This window comes from Sus scrofa, chromosome 1, assembly GCF_054392235.1.
Source record: "Sus scrofa isolate SSC_HxYL_T2T_F1_AM1 chromosome 1, Sscrofa_HxYL_maternal_Yorkshire_Landrace_v2.0, whole genome shotgun sequence".
Taxonomy (NCBI): domain Eukaryota; kingdom Metazoa; phylum Chordata; class Mammalia; order Artiodactyla; family Suidae; genus Sus; species Sus scrofa.
Genome location: NC_139383.1, coordinates 261,287,307 through 261,308,806, shown reverse-complemented (window position 1 = coordinate 261,308,806; position 21,500 = coordinate 261,287,307). Strand labels below are relative to the sequence as shown.

General features: G+C 45.9%; 1 protein-coding gene across 8 annotated transcripts in view; it reads left to right on the top strand.

Moving 5' to 3' along the window:
• PTPN3 (protein tyrosine phosphatase non-receptor type 3) overlaps positions 1–21,500 on the top strand; it is a 122,793-nt gene that overhangs the window by 88,380 nt on the left and 12,913 nt on the right. For all 8 annotated transcript variants that reach the window (XR_014825168.1, XR_014825171.1, XM_084992103.1 and 5 more), the window contains 6 exons: positions 741–797; positions 2,126–2,282; positions 5,441–5,601; positions 16,808–16,898; positions 17,198–17,259; positions 19,507–19,653. Coding sequence is in view for 6 of the 8 variants with exons in the window: in XM_084992103.1 (XP_084848229.1) it covers positions 741–797; positions 2,126–2,282; positions 5,441–5,601; positions 16,808–16,898; positions 17,198–17,259; positions 19,507–19,653 (675 nt within the window). In the remaining 2 variants the exon portion in view is untranslated. The remainder of the gene's footprint in view (positions 1–740; positions 798–2,125; positions 2,283–5,440; positions 5,602–16,807; positions 16,899–17,197; positions 17,260–19,506; positions 19,654–21,500) is intronic.

The window sequence follows — 21,500 nt, the reverse complement described above, 5'->3', positions numbered from 1 at the left end:
CCCCCTCAGCATTGCCAGGAGAGAGCCATGGTTCAAGTCCAGAGCCATCTCCCCCTTCTGTGTCTCTGCAAACTGTGGCCTGTGGACCAAGTCCCATCTGTTTTTATAAATAAAGTTTTATTAGAACACAGCCACACCCATTTACTCACAAATGGTTTATGACTCCCTTGGGACTTGGGTAGCAGAGTTGAGGAGATGTGACAGAGCCCTTTGTCCCTTTGCAGAAAATGTTTACCAGCCCCTCCTGAGAGCACAGTGAGGGCAGGTGGCCTTTGCTGCCCACCCCACAGCTGTCATCACACACTCTTTTCTGATACCGTAGCAGCCCTTCTGGCAACCCGTTCTCAGCAGTCAGAAGCCCTCACAGCTTGACACCTTTCTACAGCTTCTCTCTCCTCCCCTGAAGACTCCCTTTCCAGCAGCACTTAGAAGCTTTGCTCTCGGAGTCCTTCTCCCGGGGATATGTGCAGTTTTTGCAAGGAGCCTTGTTCTTCCAAGTACATCTTTAGTCGGGGGAAGGTGGGGATGGCAGTGGGAAGCTTCTGAGCAGCCTTCTGGCCAGTCCAGTAGACCAGGGGGTCAGAAACCATGTCATTCTGAAAGTCGCCAACCCCTGGGATTAGAATGGGTTAAGGTGAAGATTTGAGCCCTCCCTTGTGTTAGAGATATCTGCCTGTCTTTGTTGCTGTGAACGACCCAAGTGTTTTTTTTTTTTTTCTTTTTAATGTACATATTTACAGGGAGGAGTGGATCAAAAAATGCCTCTTGTGGTATCAAGGATAAACCCAGAGTCACCTGTAAGTAAATGTGTTCCATTATTTCCCAAGTTTGCTTTCCCCTAGATGTAAAAGATTTCCATTTTCTGTGTCCTGCTTCTTTCTTACCCGCAGCAGAGAGTGTGTGTAAGCTCACTCATGTAGATGGGAAGAAAGAATGGCACCCGTGTTTTCCAGCACCTTGCTGCTCAGGGTGGTCCCCGAAGCTGCAGCACTGTCACCTGAGAGCTCATTAGAAATGCAGACTCTCGGGCCCCACCCCCGACCTCCTGGACCAGAATCTGCATTTTTAACAAGATCTCCAGGTGATCAGTGTGCAGGTTAAAATGTAGAAGGCCCCTCAAGAGACGGAAACTGGAGCCTAGAGTTTGCTGTTCTGCTCGCTCTGAGTGGGCTCGTGGGTCATTCAGCCCTTGTGCCCCTTCCTGTGTCTGGGCCTCTAGGCAGCTAAGAGATAATTAGCCTTTTTTTTTTTTTTTTTTTTTTTTTTTGTCTTTTTGCCTTTTCTAGGGCCACTCCTGTGACATATGGAGGTTCCCAGGCTAGGGGTCGAATCAGAGCTGCAGCCGCCGGCCTACGCCAGAGCCACAGCAACGCGGGATCCGAGCCACATCTGCAACCTACACCACAGCTCACGGTAACGCCGGATCCTTAACCCACTGAGCAAGGCCAGGGATTGAACCCGCAGCCTCATGGTTTCTAGTCAGATTCGTTAACCACTGCGCCACGACAGGAACTCCTGATTGGCCTTTTTAAAGCAGTGAGCACCAGAGAGACCCCATGCTTCCTAAGAAGGTACCCGTTTGAAGGTTTTACTCTTAAGTAGCCTTTAAGCTTGTGGTCGACTTTTTCCTAACTGCGTGTGGCCTCTGCGTGTTAAGAAGGCTTTTATTCCCACACGGTTCAGAGCATCACTTCTCTCCATAATGGTTTCTGCCCTTGGGGTTGTGCTTGCAAAGGCTTTCTCCATCACCAGGTAGAAAATTGTCATGTTCAGCCGACAGATCATTTTCTAACAGCACATCTAGAAAACGAAGGATGGAGGCCTCGTTGCCGTTATGACATTACAGTAGTAAGTGCAGACTGGCTACCGTAGAGAAATGACCTCCGTCTTTTTCTTAGCCTTATTCTGCCGTGGTTCATAACTGAGGTCCTTCTTTAAAACCCCACAACCAGCTACCATGTCAACACAGCAGTGGCTGTAAGAATAAAGAAGGGAATGCCTGAGGGAGAGAAGGAGCACTTGGTCACGGTCCCAAGTGTCCGGGCTCAGAAAGCATCGGGTTCATCCCCTGAGGCGTGCGTTATGGTAACGGAAGAAACTCGCCTCTCTCTTTCCCCGCACGCAGGCGGACACCTGCATTCCTAAGCTGAACGAAGGGGATCAAATCGTGCTGATCAACGGCCGGGACATCTCCGAACACACCCATGACCAAGTGGTGATGTTCATCAAAGCCAGCCGGGAGTCACACACGCGGGAGCTGGTCCTGGTGATCCGGAGGAAAGGTAAGGGCCACCCACGGAGAGGCGCCTTAGCGAAGAGGGCCTTCTCCCGCCCCTTCCGAGGTGTTGAGATGTTGAGCTCGTAGCCAACATCGGACAAGCCAGACCTTTCCCATGACAACCTGCTGGCTGACTTTTCACTTGAAAAATGTGGAGACCTGCCCACCCAACACCCTACCCCTCATGGCCAGTGCTCGGCAAGTAGGCAGCACCCACCCCCTTTTATACAGGGCACGAGCCCCGCGTTCCTCCCAGCCGGACTCAGCCCACATCGTGCACCCCGCTTAGCTGCCTGGCCCCGTCTGCCTTTGCATAATCATCCCCATCTCAGCAGATCAGGTTATATTTTATTCATGTGCATTTGGTTTTGTTGGAGAGACAGTAAGCTGAGTAGGGCAGGAGGCTGACTGCCTTGGGGCTGTTCTAACCCTGCCTCCTACTGGGCCCAGGGACCTTGCCCAGTAGGAGTTTCTTGCCCAGTCTGTCTCCGTTTCCACTAAAGTAAAATGAGGATAACACAGTTGCTGCCTCTGGATTCCTGTGAAGATTCAGTAATACTCATACTGAAAAGCAACAAGGACGCTGCCCCGTACTTGGTGGGCATTTGAAGGGCAGCCTCTGTTGAATACTATTACTGTTGTTGTGGTGGTGGTGGTTGTTATAAAGCAGTTAGCCTTGGATCCTCCTGCCCGGCTTCAAATACTGAAGGTAAATGAAGTATGTGGCTCAAGCCCTGGCCCTGCATCCCTGTTGTGGCCTCACTGCCTTCTCTGTTCCCGGTGATGCTCCCAGTGCCAGCTCTCACCCCACCTCCTCCGTGAGGGCCCCACCTGATCTCTCCAAAACCCTTCCCACCTCGTCTCACCCCATCCCCTCCAAACCCAGCTCCATGCTGGGCACACAGTAGGTATCACTCGTGACAGTGGCTGATGTCTCTGCAGCACCAGCAGAGGGCCTACACCATGTCAATTGCTTTACTAATTATCCCATTCAATTCTTAAAATGTTCTCGTAGGTTAGTGTTATTATCTCTAAATGGGAACAGCAGTCACGGAGAGGTTAAGTTGCCCTGCTGCCATGTGTCTGGTGAGGCCCCATGATAATAGGGACGGAAGGAATCCAGCAGTTGGGAGCAGACCTCTCTATCACATGCAGTGCCCTGTGACCCGCTGGCCAAATCTGGGGTTCTTCCCAGGAGCACCCTGGCCAAGCCAGGGAGGGGGCCCACCACCAGCCCATGGCAAGGGGCCAGTGTCTGTAGCAGAAACTAATGGAGCCCCATTCGACCTTACAGAAGAAGAATCAGAACTTGTATCAGGCTTTAATGTATAATACGCTTTGAGGTGAGAAAAACAGATACTTGTAGACTAGTAGAGCCTAAAGGGAAGTGCATAAAAGGTTTCCTGTAACTGTAATGAAAGTAAGTTCTTTTTTTTTTTTTTTTTTTTGTCTTTTTAGGGCCACACCTGCAGCATATGGAAGTTCCCAGGCTAGAGGTCAAATTGGAGCTGAAGCTGCCAGCCTATGCCACAGCCACACCAGATCCAAACCATGTCTGTAACCTACACCATAGCTCACAGAAACGCTGGATCCTTAACCCACTGAGCAAGGCCAGGGATCAAACCCTCATCCTCATGGATGTGAGTCGGGTTTGTTACTCCTGAGCCACGGGATGGGAACTCCAGTGAGTTCATTTTAAAAATAAACATTTAAGTAAAAAATGATTGAAAGAAAAATAAGTAAATAGTAACGGGACGGGGCGGGGGAGCACATATGACAAAACCCACAAAAATAAGTAGAAGAACTGAGCTTCTTTGGTCAGTGAAAAGAATGTGGTCTTTCGGGTCAGCCAGATGTGGACTTAAAACTCTTGCCCTTTGAATCAGTTTCCTCATCTGCAAGATGGGAATAATGACACCTGCTTCAGTACTGTGAGGATTCAGTTCAACTCTGTGGGAAAACCCAAAGTTGTTGCCTCCTTCTTTCCTGTTATCTTGAAGGCAGTAGGGAGCCATTGAAGGCTATTGCGAAAGGGAGTGACTTCTGTTTCTGGGTAGAAAGGGAAAAATTCAGAGATGAGCTCAAAGTCTTCCCTTTAAGAGAGTGGAGAAGGAAGTGACATAGACAGAAAGAAGCATATGAGGCCGGGACGTATTGTGCATGGTGGGGAAGGAAGGGCCCTTGGCCTTTTTTTTTTTTAACCCATATTGAGTCTGCATGAAGGGAGAATTTGTTCCAAAGAGGAAACACAGACTAGAGATGTTTACCTGGGCGGCCTCCCTCCTAACAGTGGCCTGAGTTAGAGACACCACCTGAGCTCTGTGGGACAGTGGCAGTGTGGAGAGAGCACCAGACCCCACACCAGTTTCTGGGAAAATGCCTGTTTTAAAGGAGCAGATAAAAGGGACCCATGGGATTCCCATCGTGGCGCAGCGGAAGCAAGTCCAACTGGGATCCATGAGGTTGCGGGTTTAGTTCATGACCTCGCTCAGTGGGTTAAGGATCTGGCATTGCCATGAGCTGTGGTGTAGGCCAAAGACACGGTTCGGGAAGAACAGGGGTAGAAGAATAACCAGCTCAGAGAGAGTAACAGGAGAAGATCTCTGTTCTTTTTTTTTTTTTTTTGGCTTTTTAGGGCCGCACCCATAGGGCATATGGAAGTTCTCAGGCTAGGGGTTGAATCGGACCCACAGCTGCCGGCCATAGCCACAGCAACTCGGGATCCGAGCCATGTCTGCGACCTGCACCACAGCTCACAGCAACACTGGATCCTTAACCCACTGAGCAGGGCCAGAAATTGAACCCTTATCTTTATGGATACTAGTCACATTTGTTTCTGCTGCACCACAACAGGAACTCTGATCTCTGTTCTTTAAAAACAGTCATTCCCTTTCTCATACCTTTGGCAAAAGCCTCTGAGTACTAAACACCATCATTTAAAACTAACCAGAAAGATTAGTATGTCATTTTGTATAATTAGCACATATTGAATCATTCAACAAGAAGTGTCGTTGGTGAAAATGATTACCATGTGCTTAATCATTTAATAAGATGTTTTAAACCATCTGCATTCAGGTGTCATAAGTGTAATTGGGGGGGAGGAAACCGATCCCCCAGCGCGTGGCTGCACAGGCCCGACACGTTCCTTCTCGTCCACTGCAGCGGTCCACTCATTTGCTGATATCAAATCTGAAGACGAACTGAACCAGCTCTTCCCAGAGGCCATTTTCCCCATGTGTCCGGAGGGTGGGGACACGCTGGAGGGATCCATGGAACAGCTAAAGAAGGGCCTCGAAAGCGGGACGGTGCTGATCCAGTTTGAGGTAAGAGACCTCAGGGCTGACCCCCCAGTGCCTCTGTGGGCTGCCGGCTGCTGCCGGATCATTCAACTCACCAGCTGGCCGTGCTCATCCAGGGACCATGGAGGGGCTCGGGGCCTCAGAGAAGGCGGGGGCTGGCGACCACGGCCCGCCCCTGAACTCTGTCTCACCTGCCTGTTCTAGTAACGATCAGTAGTCATGGAGAAGCATGTCAGAAATCAAGGAGGCGGGACTCTGAGCATATTTTGCTGCCAACGCAAAGGCTCGAAGCACTCAGCAGTCAAAAGTAGTGGAGAGGCAGCGTGGGTGAGGCAGAAGGGCTGATGGAGGAGCCGGGTCCTGACCCCACCAGGCACACTTTGCAATTGCGACCACTTAGTATCCGTATCATCCCATGAGGGCACAGGGGCTCGGCTTCCCAAGTGCCCCAGAGAATCAGAACACAAGCAGAAACCAAGGTCAAGCCCCGTCTCCCTTCCCCAGGAGGGACCTCCAATCACAGCATTGAGACTGTTGACAACAGCACCCAGAGACTTTACAAAACAAGGTAGGACCCGAGGAGACTTGATTTTCGAGTCAGTTTTACTGACCCCTAACAGAATGAAAATAGATTGTGTTTATCGTCTACATTTCTTAAAGGTGGTAGAAAACAGAGTAGTTCAAGCAGTAAAGATAAGAGAAGAAGCATCAAGTAGGCCGATTAAAGAAAATGAATCATGATTAATGACAGCTTACACAGTCTGGATTCATAAATTAGGAAGGAGAGTCTCAGATAGAATGCAAAGGCAGACATCTGCATTGCATCATTAGAAAGCCATGTAAAGGAAAAAAATCAGAAGCAAAGCTAGGAAATTTGTCAAATACATGTGACTGCGTTTTGATTCAGGAATGGATGAGTAATGTGACTATTAAAAAGAAAGATGCAGGGGGTCTTCAGTGATGGAAGGGTTCATTTGTGATGGTATAAGGAATAGAGGGTAAAAATACATTAGTAGAGTAATGTGCGTTAAATAATAGAAAGTAAAACCAACAAGTGAATTCAAGGTGAAAGTAACGGACCCCACCCAAAAAAATCAAGAGGGGGTTTTAAACTTAACAGCTTTCACAGATAATTAGATAAAAAAATAAGTCTGTATCTTGTGGAAATAAAGATACCAGGATAAGAGGGTAGAAATACTAGAATTACTTGGGTAAAATTGATAAATATATACTGAATATCTAGAAAGAGGAATGGCCCTTTTTTCCAGTGGCCTGAAAGAGGCTTCGCATAGGCTTAGGATTTTTTTTTCCTTTATTCTTTTATTTTTTTCACTTAAAAAAATTTTTTATAGGCTTAAGATTTTTAAAAGATGAAAATGGAGAGGGTGCCTTCTCTGGCTTTGCATTGCAGAAAACGTCCACAATTGAAACACACATTTTGAACATTAAAACTCAGTATTTTTTAAGTACTCTCCAAAATAATTGAAACAAGGAACACTGAAAAGCCAGCTACAGAATACATCGGTTTTATTCTTTTTGGTGGGGAGGGGAGGAATTGCAGGGGAACGGCACCGTGGAATCATTCATTCATTCATTGTGTATTAGGTATTTACGATGTGCCAAACACTGGGTCAGGAACCCAGGGAGGGAAGGAGAAGGGTTTCTGGCCCCAAGGAGCTTACAGTCTAGTTTTTCAGATTATATTTGTGAGATGCATCCTGAGTCCTAGAAACAGCTCAGGACCAAGATAGGACAAGATTTCATGACCCAGAATCTATGTTCCGTAGGAACCAGAGGTGAGATGTAGAGAGTGGATGAGCTTGCGTGTGCAGGGAAGGGGTATTCCAGGAGGGCCACAGACTGAAGCAGACTAAGCCCAGCCGGTGTCAGGTAGGGAAACAGGCCCTTCTAGGTGAGCAGCACAGCAAGGGGTCCTGGATGACATCCCCAGGTGCTGGAAGTCCTTCAGCCAAGGGTGAACCAGGTCTCTTTGATCAGATTGTCCACAAGGAGGCGCTGTGGGCTTTTGGTGAGTCTGGTCAGACCTCACCTGGTCTTGAACAGTACTCCAGAAAATCCCCTCCATTTGGGTGGCTCCACTTTCATGATGTATCTCTGGGAAGCCCACTTCAGATGTTCCTTGAACAATGTGCACTGAAATCCATCAGGATGATAAAAAATGCTTAAGAAAGTAGTACCCAAAGAGTTCCTGTTGTGGCTCAGTGGAAACAAACCCAACTAGTATGCATGAGGATGCACATGCGATCCATCCCTGGCCTTGCTCAGTAGGTTGGGGATCCGGCATTGCCTGAGTTGTGGTATAGATTGCAGATGAGGCTGGGATCCCGTGTTGCTGTGGCTGTGGTATAGGCCAGCAGCTACAGCCCTGATTCAGCCCCTAGCCTAGGAACTTCCATATGCTGCAAGTGCAGCCTTAAAAAGTGAAAGAAAGAAAGAAAAAAAGAAAGAAGTACCCACCTAGCCCCCTGTGCTTTTGAGTAGTAGTTCTCAAAAAGGGACACCCTGACCACTGTATGGAACACACCAGAGGAGCCTGTTAAAAGGACCCAGCCCTCAGCTACTGAATCACCTGTGCTGGGACGGGGCCTGGATATTGGCCCTTAACAGGATCTCCAGGAGGTTTTGATGTATTGGCTGATCCAAAGGAGAGAGAGTGAAGATTGTACCAGAACTGTTGTCCCACCACTGTCCCTCCTAAGTCCTGCCTTTTGAGCTTACAGAAGACTTACAGGACCACAGAAAAAACAAGAAATGGAAAACATAGAGTTTTTTAGGGTTAACTTTTGCTCTGTACACACATTTCCTTCATGAAATCTAAACATTTCCTAGAAAGTAAGTAGGAAAACCCTCTTTCTAAATAACATCTTTTGCAGAATTCCAGAATGCAGAACAGATAACAGCAGAGTTGCTCTGTGATGGAGCTGGTGGGATCCACAGAGTCCTCCCGGCCTTTTAGTCTCTCCATACTACAACCCTGGGTCCCTAGACTGTGGAACACAATTGAACAGCCACTGTGTAGGCAGTGGACAGTGTCTGATACAGCTGCTAGAGCAGGGGAATCCTAAAGGAAGAAGGATTAAACTAGAACCTAATACACAGGGAAGCCTTTAGTGAGCATTTACTGTGTGCCCCGCGCTTTATAGTCATCTCACAGGACTCCCAAAGCAGCCTGCGCTTGGTGCTGTCATTGTCGCCTCTGTCTAGTTCAAGGATCAGTCTCGGAGAGGTCGTCTCAGGGTAAATGGCACAACTTGGCTGGAACCCAGGCAGGCTTAACCCAGAGCTTATTCTCTCAACAGCTTTATGTAGTTATACAGGGAACAGCAAAACACAGTTTCCACGTGCGAGTTGTTAGAACAGCACACTGTCGGAGCTAGAAAAGGTCTAAGATGCTGTCCAGCCATATGGAGCCAAGCAGACTTTCAGTCCTGGTTCTACCACTCACTTCCTGTATGCCCTCAGGGGTGTCCCTTAACCTCCCTGGCCTCTACTTCCCCATCTATAAATTGGGTATTTCACGGGCTGGTTGTACAGGTCAGATGAGATAAATACTTAATACATTGTCTGGCGCATGGTCAGAGTACAATAAAAAGTAACAACTCTTATTTATAATTAGAGGCTCTAAGAGCCTAAAGAACCTGCCCAGTCTCCACACAAGGAGTGGAGCCCAGGGCTGACTGACTCCAGAGTCTTGGCTTTTCCGGTTTCCCCACCTGCTCTTCCAGTGCCGTCGGCAGGTGGGCGGCCTGGCTGTTGAGGCTGCGCTCTGGTGGGGGACAGGAAGTGGGGCCAGTTCCTCCAGGTGCCCACGCCACCCGCTCCAGGCACAGAGGGCCTGCCCTGGGGTCGCTGGGCCATGGGCTGGATCCTGATAAGCCGGGTTTTCAGCAAAGTTTGCTCTGAGGCATTTTTTTCATCAGCGGAATTCCCTTCGCTCCCATGGCTTTCAGTAAACAATTATACATGTGTTCCAGAAAGCATTTGGTCCCAGCTGTAATAAAATCACACTTAATAATTAGCATTTCTCTAGCACGTTGGAATCTACCAAGCGTGTTTCACATATGTTGTCTCGGTTGACTCTCACAGCCCATTCTGAGAGACAGATGTGGCCACAGTCCGTAGGCTCATTCCTTTATAGGTAGGGAGACTAGGCTCAGAGGCTAAAGGTCTTGGCCAGTGTCATACAGCTGATGAGAGATAGAGCCAGGATTAGAATCTGTGTTGAAAGTCCATTGTCAGAACTCACCAGGTGTGACCCAGTTCCTCACCCAACCTCCAACTGGAGCCCTTCCCCCCACCCCACCAGGAGCTAAGGCTGTGTGAGCTCCTGGGCGTGAGCGCTTTGCCAGCATTTGCGAGCGGCTCAGACTGCTTAAATACTGTGTTCAGACAACGTAGGGCGTTCCCTCTGTCTCTTGGGTAAAGGAGCCCAGACTTGGGGTTCACACGGCTCCATTACCACCTCCAGGACGCTCTCCTCCTCTATGGAATTTGCTGACTCAGCCCCAAGGCCATTCCTTCCTGAGAGTAACTTGTGGCTCATTTTATGCTTTTTCCCAGAGTGGTGCTTTCCATGTAGGCGAGGGAACAGGTCTGCATTCAGCACAGACGGCCCTGGATAAAGGCTAAGTGAGGATGCTGACTCCTCTGAGAAGCAGCTTCTCAGCAAACAAAGGCCCCTTGTGCCCATCCTCATCCAGTGGCCTTGGAGCCTCTTTGGAGACTCGTGGGATGCAGTTGATAGAAAATGAGAAACATCTATCCTCCTGCCTCGCAGGACTGACGGGTTACAGCAGAGGCTCCACCACAGGTCATGTCAAACTCAGATGCCCACCCCTCCCACCTGGGTATCTTCCTCCTTTACCAAACCCAGAAGCCATCCCTTTTCTCTCTTCTGACCCCTGTTTTTCCTGAATTCACTCCTGTATCATCCATTATAGGAAACATCCATTAGTATCAAAACAAGTGACTTAGTGGCTCCTTTGAGCATTGTAAGAGACAAAGGTAGCTGAAGACCTAATGAGAAGTTTAAATTGACACATGTAGGTGTACCTTCAAGATCAGAATTCTTACCACAATTTTTTTCCATTTTCCAAATATTATTTCTCTTTGAAAAGGAAAACATTATCAAGTATAACACATGGAATACAGGGAGCCAGCTGCAGGCTTTGGGATGGCTATGTGTGGGGCCTTTACATTTCAAGTGCCAGGGACTCACGTGCCACCCCAATAAGTTTATTGTCAAGTGTTTATCTGTGAATGGGACACTGCAAAAGCACTTGAGTATGCCAGCATTGGGATCTGCATCTGGGGCTGTGCATTTCAAGTCCTCAAATTGCCAGCAACAATGTCAGTTCATTTCAGCAAACCTTTACAGGAAGATAGAGACTCGTGAGTTCCCCCCTACCCCCACCCCAAGGCAGTGTCCTTGACTTCTGACTGGGTCAAGTCCAAGGGAGACTGGAAGTCCCCAGTGTAGGCAAGCTGTCCATGAGCAGTGAAAGTGGAGAACAAGCTCTTGGGGCCTTTGTGAAATATGGGTTCCCCTTAGCTTAATTATATGGCTCCATGGGGCCTCTTGTCCTGCTTTATTTAAGTGGTTTGTGCCCTTTGTTCAAGGCAACAGAGGAGTTCCCATCATGGCTCAGTGGAAACAAATCTGCCCAGCATCCATGAGGACACAGGTGCAATCCCTGGCCTCACTCAGTGGATTAAGGATTGATGTTGCTATGAGCTGTGGTGTAGGTCACAGATACAGCCTGGATCCTGTGTTGCTGTGGCTCTGGCAGAGGCCAGCGGTTCCACCTCCGATTCAACCTCTAGCCTGGGAGCCTCCATATGCTGTGGGTGCAGCCCTAAAAAGGCAAAAAAAGACAAAGCAGCAGAGCCTATCATTCCTCCACACCGCACATTTTTGTTGAGCACCTACTATGTGCCAGATACAACTCTGGCCTAGACTTCATGGTGGTGAACGGAACAAACAAGATACTCACCTTCTTGGAGACCACAGTTTATTTAGTGCTTGAAACAGAAAGCACAGTGAATGGCTGTTTTGGAAGTTGTTGCCCTGCAGGAGAGTCTGGGTCATTGCCAAGGGCATGAAAAGGCATGTTTCTCCTATTTGCTCTCCTTATCCATTGTCCCTTCAGCTCCCTCCACTTTTCCCTTTTTTCTTTCCCCTTCTCGGGTTCTCAGCCCTTCAGGAATTCCATTGAGAAATCCCCCTTCACTGGCGATACAGTCGGTGGGGTGCTTGCTTCCCCTTGCTGGGCCTCGCCAGCATCCGCAGGTTGGAGCCAATCGGATGTCTGAGGGCTTTTTCTGGGAGACGTGGGCCAGCAGGCTGAGGAGAGCACAGTCATCTCTGATGCCTTCCCTCTACTATTAGATGATTTTTTTCAAATGAGGAATGTTTAAACTGGAAAAACATACTGTCTTATCCATCCTACCTGTACCGCGCTGGACAATCCAGCTCCCACCGTTCAGTTTCCTGTTTTTGGAGGTGCTAATGATGCTGTAATTTAAATACAGTTGTTCCATAGCAAACCCTCTCAGCTGATCTTATAATTTACCCTTGATTCAGAGCTGCTTAGAACTACACTCTGATAATGATGAGACCAAAGCACTTAAGGACATAAAAATTAAGATTTTAATAAAATGGAGTGTCTTATAACCCTCCATTCCTGGGACCTCTGTCTCCAGCCTCCTGATAGCTCTCATTCTAGGGCAAAATTAAAGGGATCCCAAAGACCGGGAGCTCTGGCCTGCCTCACACACCTTCAGCCAGGGAATGAACAAAGCAAACTGTGTTTTTCCAATGAGTAGTTCTTGAAAGAGCCTTGTCTCAAGTTCTGGCTAGTAGCCTTCCAATCATATCCCCCCAATCCTGATCCTTCCAGAAAGACACACCTGTGTTTCCAACACATCACTGCCCCCCGGGCCACCCTTCTCTGGGCAGAATTTTCACACCCAGCTTGCAAAGCACCTCGCAAGCTCTGGAGACGAGTCAGTGAATTAAAAGAACTTGAAAAACAACTGCTAACGCCTTCAGAAACTTAAGTGTGTGAATAGGACGGAGGAAGGTCAGTGGGGATAGGATTCAATGTTAGCCTTGGCACGGCTGGCAGAAAAATGAGTGTGTTGTCCGTCCTTATACAGCCCGCCCCCCCAAATCTTAGCTTTGTTTACCCAGTGTTTTGTGAAAATATTTTAAAATTTTATATATAGATTTCTTTTGTTGTTCTTTTTCTCACTTCAGTCATTTGGGGAGTTTTCTGTCGAGGCACAGCGGAAACCATGAGGTTGTGGGTTCAATCCCTGGTCCCGATCAGTGGGTTAAGGATCCAGCGTTGCCATGAGCTGTGGTGTAGGTCACAGACATGGCTCGGATCTGGCATGGCTGTGGCTGTGGCATAGGCCGGCAGCAACAGCTCTAATTAGACCCCTAGCCTGGGAACCTCCATATGCAGGGGTGCGGCGCTAAAAAGACAAAAGACCAAAAAAAAAAAAAAAAAATCACATTGCAATAATTCAAGTAATTAAGAAATAACCAAAGTAAAATTAATAGTCTCCTGACCCCCATCTCCTTTCTTTTTTTTTTTTTTTTTTTTTCAAATAGCCTCATGTGGAAATTCCCGGACTAGGGACTGAATTCTGAGCCACAGCTGCTGGGTCCTTTAACCCACTGCACCAGGCTGTGGATTGAACCCAAACCTCCTCAGCAACCTGAGACACTGCAGTCAGATTCCTAACCCACTGCACCACAGCAAGAACTCTTAGACTCCTTCTTGCTGTTATAATTTACAAACAATTTGGTTTGTATCCTTGCATACTTGTGTGCTAAAAAAAATGTTTTGCTGCAGTTAAATTTCTTCAATATGTATCTTTATGCACTTCTGTCAGATAAAGCCCAGAGTGTGCACATTTAAAAATTTTAAGATACTGCCATAGAGCTTTATTTTTTATTTTCTGTTGCTACTTTCCAGTCCTATCAATAGATTATTACTGCTTAGATATAGTCATGTACTCAGGATTAAAGCCTTTCACTAGAGCTGTGCTTTTCTGCTAGACCATCTCAAGTTGATTACATTTACATTTTTGTTATTTGGAAAAGAAAAATGTTTTATCCCAGGTTAGCGTGCTGATTATATTCACTTAATTGGATTTCACATCTATGCAGTTAGTCACTTAGAACCAAAATGTCGTTTAGGGGAATTTGACTGACTCAGATAAGTCTCCTCCTCCCAGAATCAAACAGAACTTCCAATAAATCATGCATTTGTCTCTAGAAGTAGCCCAGAGAGTCTGTTAAAGCTCACAGCTATTTAAGAAGTTGCTCGGTGGCTCCTTGATTGTTAGGAACTGAAATTGTAAAGGTGATTAGTAGTTGAACTTAGGGAGAGATTAAAAATTCTAAACGTTTGGTAACTATATAAGACGTAACATAATAACCAAAAATTTCTATGCTAATTCTTTCCTGATGATTTCTGTACAGTTTGTTTGCTTAATAAAAGAATAAGAGAAAAACAGACTAACAGGCTGGTTTATAAAGCAAGAAATATAATTTGCAAAAATATACAGGGAAAAATATGGTTCTGCCTCCCTATTCAAATTGCAAACGCATTTTAGTTGACCATGTCAGCTGCAATTTGGCAGACTAACCATTCTCATACAAAGTTGCCCTCCAGGAGTTCCTGGCATGGCTCAGCAGAAACAAATCTGAGGATTATTATTATTACTATTATCATCATCATCCATAAGGGTGTGGGTTCGATCCCGGGCCCTGCTCAGTGGTTTAAGGATCCAGCATTGTTGAGAGGCATAATGTAGGTTGCAGATGCAGCTTGGATCTGGCATTGCTGTGGCTGTGATGTAGGCCAACAGCTACAGCTGCGATTCAACCCCTAGCCTGGGAATGTCCATATGCCTCAGGTACAACCATCAAAAGACAACAACAGCAACAAAAAGTTACTTCCAGAGTTGTATGACCATATATGTGTGGATAGATATCAAAGTCCTCAAAAATGCACTTTGATACAATCATTCTGTTCCTGAGTTTATAATAGTAAAAATTTGAAAATAGCTAATCAAGAAGTAGAATAAAAGTTAAGCTACGAAAACCTGTAGATTATTGAGCCGGTAAAAATCATGTGTATAGAGAATATTTCGAGTATTTAAATCACACCAGGAACTAAGCACTATATAATAAGTAGGAAAAACAGCCTTTAAAGTTATGGTGGTATTTCCCAGAATACTACTTGTGAGACATGAGATCCTCCATGGCCAAAATAGCTTGAGAAATGCCTAGCTAATCAGAATTAAGTAAGCTTATGCATTATAGCACTTGCCATCTTAAGGCTTCATAAAACATAAGATGACTTGTTGTATTTCCCAAATTTGTTTGATCTTGAAACTTTTTCTGAGCAATACCTATAAGCATCTTTCAAAATATTAGGGTACCGTAGAACATAACATGGAAAGTGGTAATACATAATTCAATCTCATTTTTTGTTTTTAAAAACTTGGTGTATCTGTGTATTATATGTGTTTATATATAACTACATATGTCTGTATACATGTGTGCATAAAAAAACTGGAGAAAATAAATGAAAAGAGTCATCTCAGGGTAATTTTCTTCTTTATATTAGTCTAAATTTCTCAAGTTTTCTGCAAAAAAAAAAAAAAAATCACTTCCAACACTGAAAAAAAACTTTTTAAATTCTCGTGGAAGTTCCCGTTGTGGTGCAGTGGTTAACGAATCCGATTAGGAACCATGAGGTTGCGGGTTCGGTCCCTGCCCTTGCTCAGTGGGTTAACGATCCGGCGTTGCCGTGAGCTGTGGTGTAGGTTGCAGACTCAACTTGGATCCCGAGTTGCTGTGGCTCTGGCGTAGGCCGGTGGCTACAGCTCCGATTGGACCCCTAGCCTGGGAACCTCCATATGCCGCGGGAGCGGCCCAAGAAATGGCAAAAAGACAAAAAAAAAAAAAAAAAATTCTCGTAAAGTTAACTAAAACCACTGGTGACTAGTATTTCACTCTCTAGTTCAAAGTAGAGAATACTGTTGTGTAGAAAAGAAAACTCAAAAGGGCAGGAGGAAACTTTAAGAGAGGATGGATGTGTCTTAGGGTTTTATGGTGACGATGATTCCATGGGTGTATACTTATTCCCAAACTCATCAAGTCATATGTTAAATATATACCACTTTTTACATGTCAGTCATACCTCAATAAAATGAGGCTTCAAAGACAAAAACTCAAGCATTGGAGTCAGATCTGAGTTCAACCCCTAGTTTGTAATCTTGAGCAAAGCTTTTTTTTTTTTTTTGGTCCTTTTAGGGCCCCACCCACAGCATATGGAGGTTCTCAGGCTAGGGGTCTATCAGAGCTGTTGCTGCCGGCCTACGCCACAGCCACAGCAACGCCGGATCCTTAACCCACTGCGAGAGATCAGGGATTCAGGGATCGAACCCGAAACCTCATGGTTCCTAGTCGGATTCATTTCCGCTGCACCACAAGGGGAACTCCTTGAGCAAAGCATTTAATCTCTGCCTCTTGCATACAAAATAATACTGCTAATACCTCTCACAGAGCTGTTGTCAACATCACATCAGGTACAGTACAGATGTGTCTAATACATGCTTGGAGCTATGCAAAAATGGTTCGAACTGAAATTTTGCTAGTGATTTGCTAGTTTACTATGTATTGGAATAAATGTTTTTACTGTGGAAGAATATTTCTGAAATGATGAATGAAATGCTCTTGTTCTTAGCAGGAAATATGGTTCATTTCATTAAATTGGAGGAAAATGTTTTTAGACTAATGTAAACGATTTGCATTTAATTTTTAGTCAGAATTCTTCTTTTTTTCCCTACTTGCTTTTAGCTCTTGTCAAATAATTGTTATAAAGATGAGGTTTTACTTACCGTGATCCATTATCTGTGACTCATACCTCTTCCTGTGACTTTTATCCCCAAAGATCCTCATGTTAAAAAAAAAAAAAAAAAATTATTGAAGAGTTTAGTCAGTTTCTCATGAGATTGTAGAATTCCTTATTGGGAAGATTCTTCTCTTAATATATAATACATAATCACTTGTAAATGTTAAGATTTTGGTGCTGTGAATGGTAAATTTACTGTTAAAGTATGTTTTCACGCGCTCTTCCTAGCTTTTTTTTGCAAATTTTTTTTAACTTCTCTATTTGTCCTACAGCAACTCTACAGAAAGAAGCCGGGTTTGGCCATCACGTTTGCAAAGCTGCCTCAAAATTTGGACAAAAACCGCTATAAAGACGTACTGCCTTGTGAGTATCCGGTGGTGTCGTGAATGCCTCCTCCCGGAGCCCCGCCCCCCCACCCCCGCACACCCTGAGATAATGTTTCCCTTTTTAAAACAGATTGTCTGGTATTCTGGAACGATTTTCAGTGTGTCTGTAAACACCACCGTCTTTATTGCAGCCATTTCAAACTCTGAACAGTTGGGGAATAGTGTTTATGCTAATGAGGCGCGAGCTGCAGATGGGGCTGGGAACTGCACTCTTGTTTACTTGGTGTGATAAAAATAACACTCGGAATAATCGGTGAATGTCTTTCTCCCCCACAGATGACACTACCCGGGTCTTATTGCAGGGAAACGAAGATTATATTAATGCCAGTTATGTGAACGTAAGTTAGAAATCTGGATCATAGGAAAAAAAGCACATTAATCCTTGTCACAAGCATGGCCAACGGTCTGTGTGGTGCTTTGCAGTCGACGAAGTGCTCTCCCGTTCCCTCCCTCATTTCGGCCCCGCAGCAGCAGCCGTTGAGGGAAGGCAGCGTAGCCTCGTTTTACAGAGGATGAAACTCAGGTTCAGAGAGATTAAATTTGAAAAGTCACAAAGCTAACAGAAGGTGAGGCTAAAACTCGCATTCTGTGTCTCTGACTCCATCATCCACCTGCCTTCTGTCCTCAACTGCTGACATTGAGGTGTTTTGTTGTTTGGGCCAGTGGTATGTTTGTAACCTTCTGTGTTTTTTTTCCCCCCATGTTTATACTGTTACATCCTGCCTAAAAATAAAAGTAAAACCACCTCTGGGCAAATTACCCCAAAACAAAAGGTAAAAAGATTTCACATGTTGTGGGAAAAGCATTCATTTCACTCTGAAAATACATCTTGGGCACCTGAGCCTCTCTGAACCTCAGTTTCTTCATCTAAATCAGGGATCAGTCAGCACCTTTTGCTGTAGAGAGCCAGACAGTAAATACTTTGGTCTTTTCGAGCCACAAGACAAAGTTGAGGTTATTGATTAGGTACTTATATATCCATTTAAAATGCAACCATGTGGAAATATTAAAAAACAAAAACAAAAACAAAAAAACCACTTTTCAGGGAAGTTTGCTGATGGCCCCGTAGTTATGATCTGGTCCTTTCACTGCTGTGGCCTGGGTCCGTCCCTAGTCAAGGACCTGAGAGCCCGTATCAGGTCACTGCACACTCAGCCAAAAAGAAAACAAAACGCCTTCACTTGTAAAGCAGCAGTTGAATCTGGCCTTTAGCCTAAAGTTTATCAATCTCTGATCTGAATAAACAGATGACTTCTCAGGTTCTCAGGTTATAGCATGATATCAAGAACTACCAGTAAGAGTGGGTCTGATTCCACCTATTCCAGAGCATCTGTGGGATTCATTGACCCTCACTTCAACATTCCTGGGTTATTGAAAGCAGAGCATCAGAAACGATGGGGGTGGGTAAGACCATGCAGTTCCGGGGGGGTGGTGGAGAGTGGCTGAGAACAAGGCTGAGGAAGCCATTAACCCAAGCGCCAAGCAAACCATGAACCAGGCACCTCCATTTACCTTCCCCACCGAAGAAGGAGTGAATCACCGTGCCACTCCAAAGCTGAGCCAGGTCTGAGTGTTCTTTCATAGAAAAGGCTTAGTTTAGAAATAAAAGTAGAGAGTTTCCATTGTGGCTCAGTGGTAATGAACTCAACTAGTATCCATAATGATGCTAGTTCAATCCCTGGCCTCACCCAGTGGGTTAAGGATCCTACATTGCCATGAGCTGTGGTGTAGGTTGCAGACATGGCTCAGATCTGGCATCGCTGTGGCTGTGGCGTAGGTAGGTGGCTACACCTCCAGTTCAGCCCCTAACCCGGGAACTTCCATATGCCAAGGGTGCAGCCCTAGGAAAAAAAAAAGACAGAAATAGAAGCGGAGCAGGGTCAGAAAAGGACCCTGAGGATAGTTGAAAGCATTTTAACATTTAGCATAAATCAACTCAGACAGTAACTCTGTGAGCTGGTGTGTTCATTAACTTGACTGTGGTAATCATTTCACAATCATATATCACAATGCATATATCAGACCATCATGTTGTACACCTTAAATATACAGTTATTATTTGTCATTTATACCTAGTAAGGCTGGGGCGGGGGGGAGATCGATCAACTCAGTGGCACAAACATTGGCAGCCCTGCAGAAAGCAAAGTATGACAACAGTTGGTGGTAGAAGCCAATTTGGTTTATGCTTCAAAGAAAATAAATATTTTGATAGAAAACCCTGCGTAGGGAAAGATGTAGGCATGAGGATTGGCATGTGTTGCTGAAAATGCAGATACTCAGTATTGATTATATTTAGGATAGAGCCGTGAAGGTCATTTAAATCTTCTGTCATTTTATAAGTTCACTTCTGATTATCGCCTCCTGGCTATCACAGAGCCTCGTCTTAAATATCTAATGCTAGTATTATTGTCAAATATCTTTGAAGCATTTTTAAATGATTTTTCTTCGATTTTCCTTATTGGCCATAAATTGATAGAGATGTTACTCTGTGGTGGTGACAGTCACCAGCTAGAAGAGTCTAAGACCCAGTTCCCTGTCCTCCTTGTGACAGTAACAGCTTCTGATGCCTTAACATCTCTTGTCAGATGGAAATTCCTGCTGCTCACCTTGTGAATAAGTACATTGCTGCTCAGGGACCCCTGCCACATACCTGTGCGCAATTTTGGCAAGTAGTCTGGGATCAGAAGTTATCACTCATCGTCATGTTGACAACTCTCACGGAGCGAGGGCGGGTAAGTGGCTTGATTTCCAATTCAAACATGTGCGTGTCACATTGAGCTCTGCGGAGTGTGAATTTCAGTGCCGGAAAAGGTCTTCATGAGATGTCCCCCAGTCCAGCCCCTACCTGACCCATAAATCCGTGCAGAGCTACAGATGGACAACTCCAGTGACTGGAAGCTCAGCCCTCTTCCTGCCACTCCCTGGCCTTCCTAAGCTAAGGAATGATCAGACAGCCCCTGCCACTGTTGGCTAGGTCCATTAGAACCAGCTACAAGGCACTTCCCCTTGCCTCACCTGCCTCAGAACCCCTGCCTTAGCTGTGGCCTCATCCACCCAAGACAGGGAGGGCTGGTCCTAAGAAGAGCAGCATGAGGGCCAGGCTCACAGTGACCGTAAAAAGTAGGGGAAGTTACCTCTGTCAGCCTCTGCTTGTGTTGCAGCAAAACCCGATGCAAAAAAAAAAAAAAAAAAAAAGGTAAGGGCTTAATTAGGACAGTGATAAGCACTGTGCAGTGCTCAGGCTGAGGTGCGTTTTCCATAGGAACAGATCACTAGTTATACAGCCGAAGTCAGTGTGCAAGGGACACTGTGTGTCATGAGTTCTCCAACTTCTGTGTGCAGCTGGGTATCTTCATTCGGAAACTTTTATCCAGAAATGCATTCCAAAATCAACCCACCTCCTCTGAGCAGTCGATGTGACACTTCTTCCCAAGCCTCTCCTTGGTAGGTGGTTCAGAATGCCAAACCGATCTGTGCTGAAACTCAGAATACAGGGTTGGAATGGAGAGCCTATTCGACGAGATCAGTCCATCCTCTCACCCCAAATAGCAAAATAAGGATTCCTGCTCATTCTAGAGAGCCCCGTAGATTGCATAGGGCTTTCACATGGGTTGTCCCAGCAGACGGCTCCCACCTTGCCTAAAACACTTCCAGGGTCCATCCACGGCTGTTCAGCTCTGGGTTTTAAAAAACCCCTCCTCACAACGAGCTGAAATCCATATTGCTTTGACGCTCCACCCCAGCTGCTTCTCTCACCTGGAAGACACAGTAATAAGTTCCCCATCTCTTCTACGCCCTTTCAGATAGCTGAAAATAATCTTCGACGTCCATTAAGCTTATGGTCAGCAGGCATTGTCTGGTCTTTGTCTCACTGTTGCTGTCGAGCCATTCTCCCCATTTTGTACTCATGCATTTGACTCCTGAAACCCACATGCAGCACAATGGCAGGGCCGGTTCCTCTTGAGCAAGTTACTTAACCTCTGTGACCTCAGCTTTCCCGGGTATATACCACAGATCATTGTGCCCACCGTGGAGGGTTTGTGAAGACTGAGAAAACACATGCATAGCTTAGAGAGCTGCAGGTTGTAGGCATCGGGGAAACGGGGAAATGTTAGCTGTTGTTTGTGTGCGTGGCCATCATTATCATCATCATTTTCATCCGTGGGAGGATTTCATCAGATCTGACCTTTCCAGTGCTCTCAGGCTCCTTGGGTTTCCTGTCTGTCCTTCTTGTGTTGGCTGTCATTCTCAGCTTCTTGTCACCCACAGTCTTGATGAGAATCATCACCTAAGCCACTGTTTCAAAATGTAAAGGTCAGAATTCCCGTCGTGGCTCAGTGGTTAATGAACCCGACTAGTATCCATGTGGACGCAGGTTCGATCCCTGGCCTTGCTCAGTGGACTAAGGATCCGGCATTGCCATGAGCTGTAGTGTAGGTTGAACATGTGGCTTGGATCCTGCGTTGCTGTGGCTGTGGCATAGGCTGGCAGCTGTAGCTCTGATTCGACCCCTAGCCTGGGAACCTCTATGTGCTATGCGCACAGCCCTAAAAAGACAAAAGACTAAATAAGTAAATCA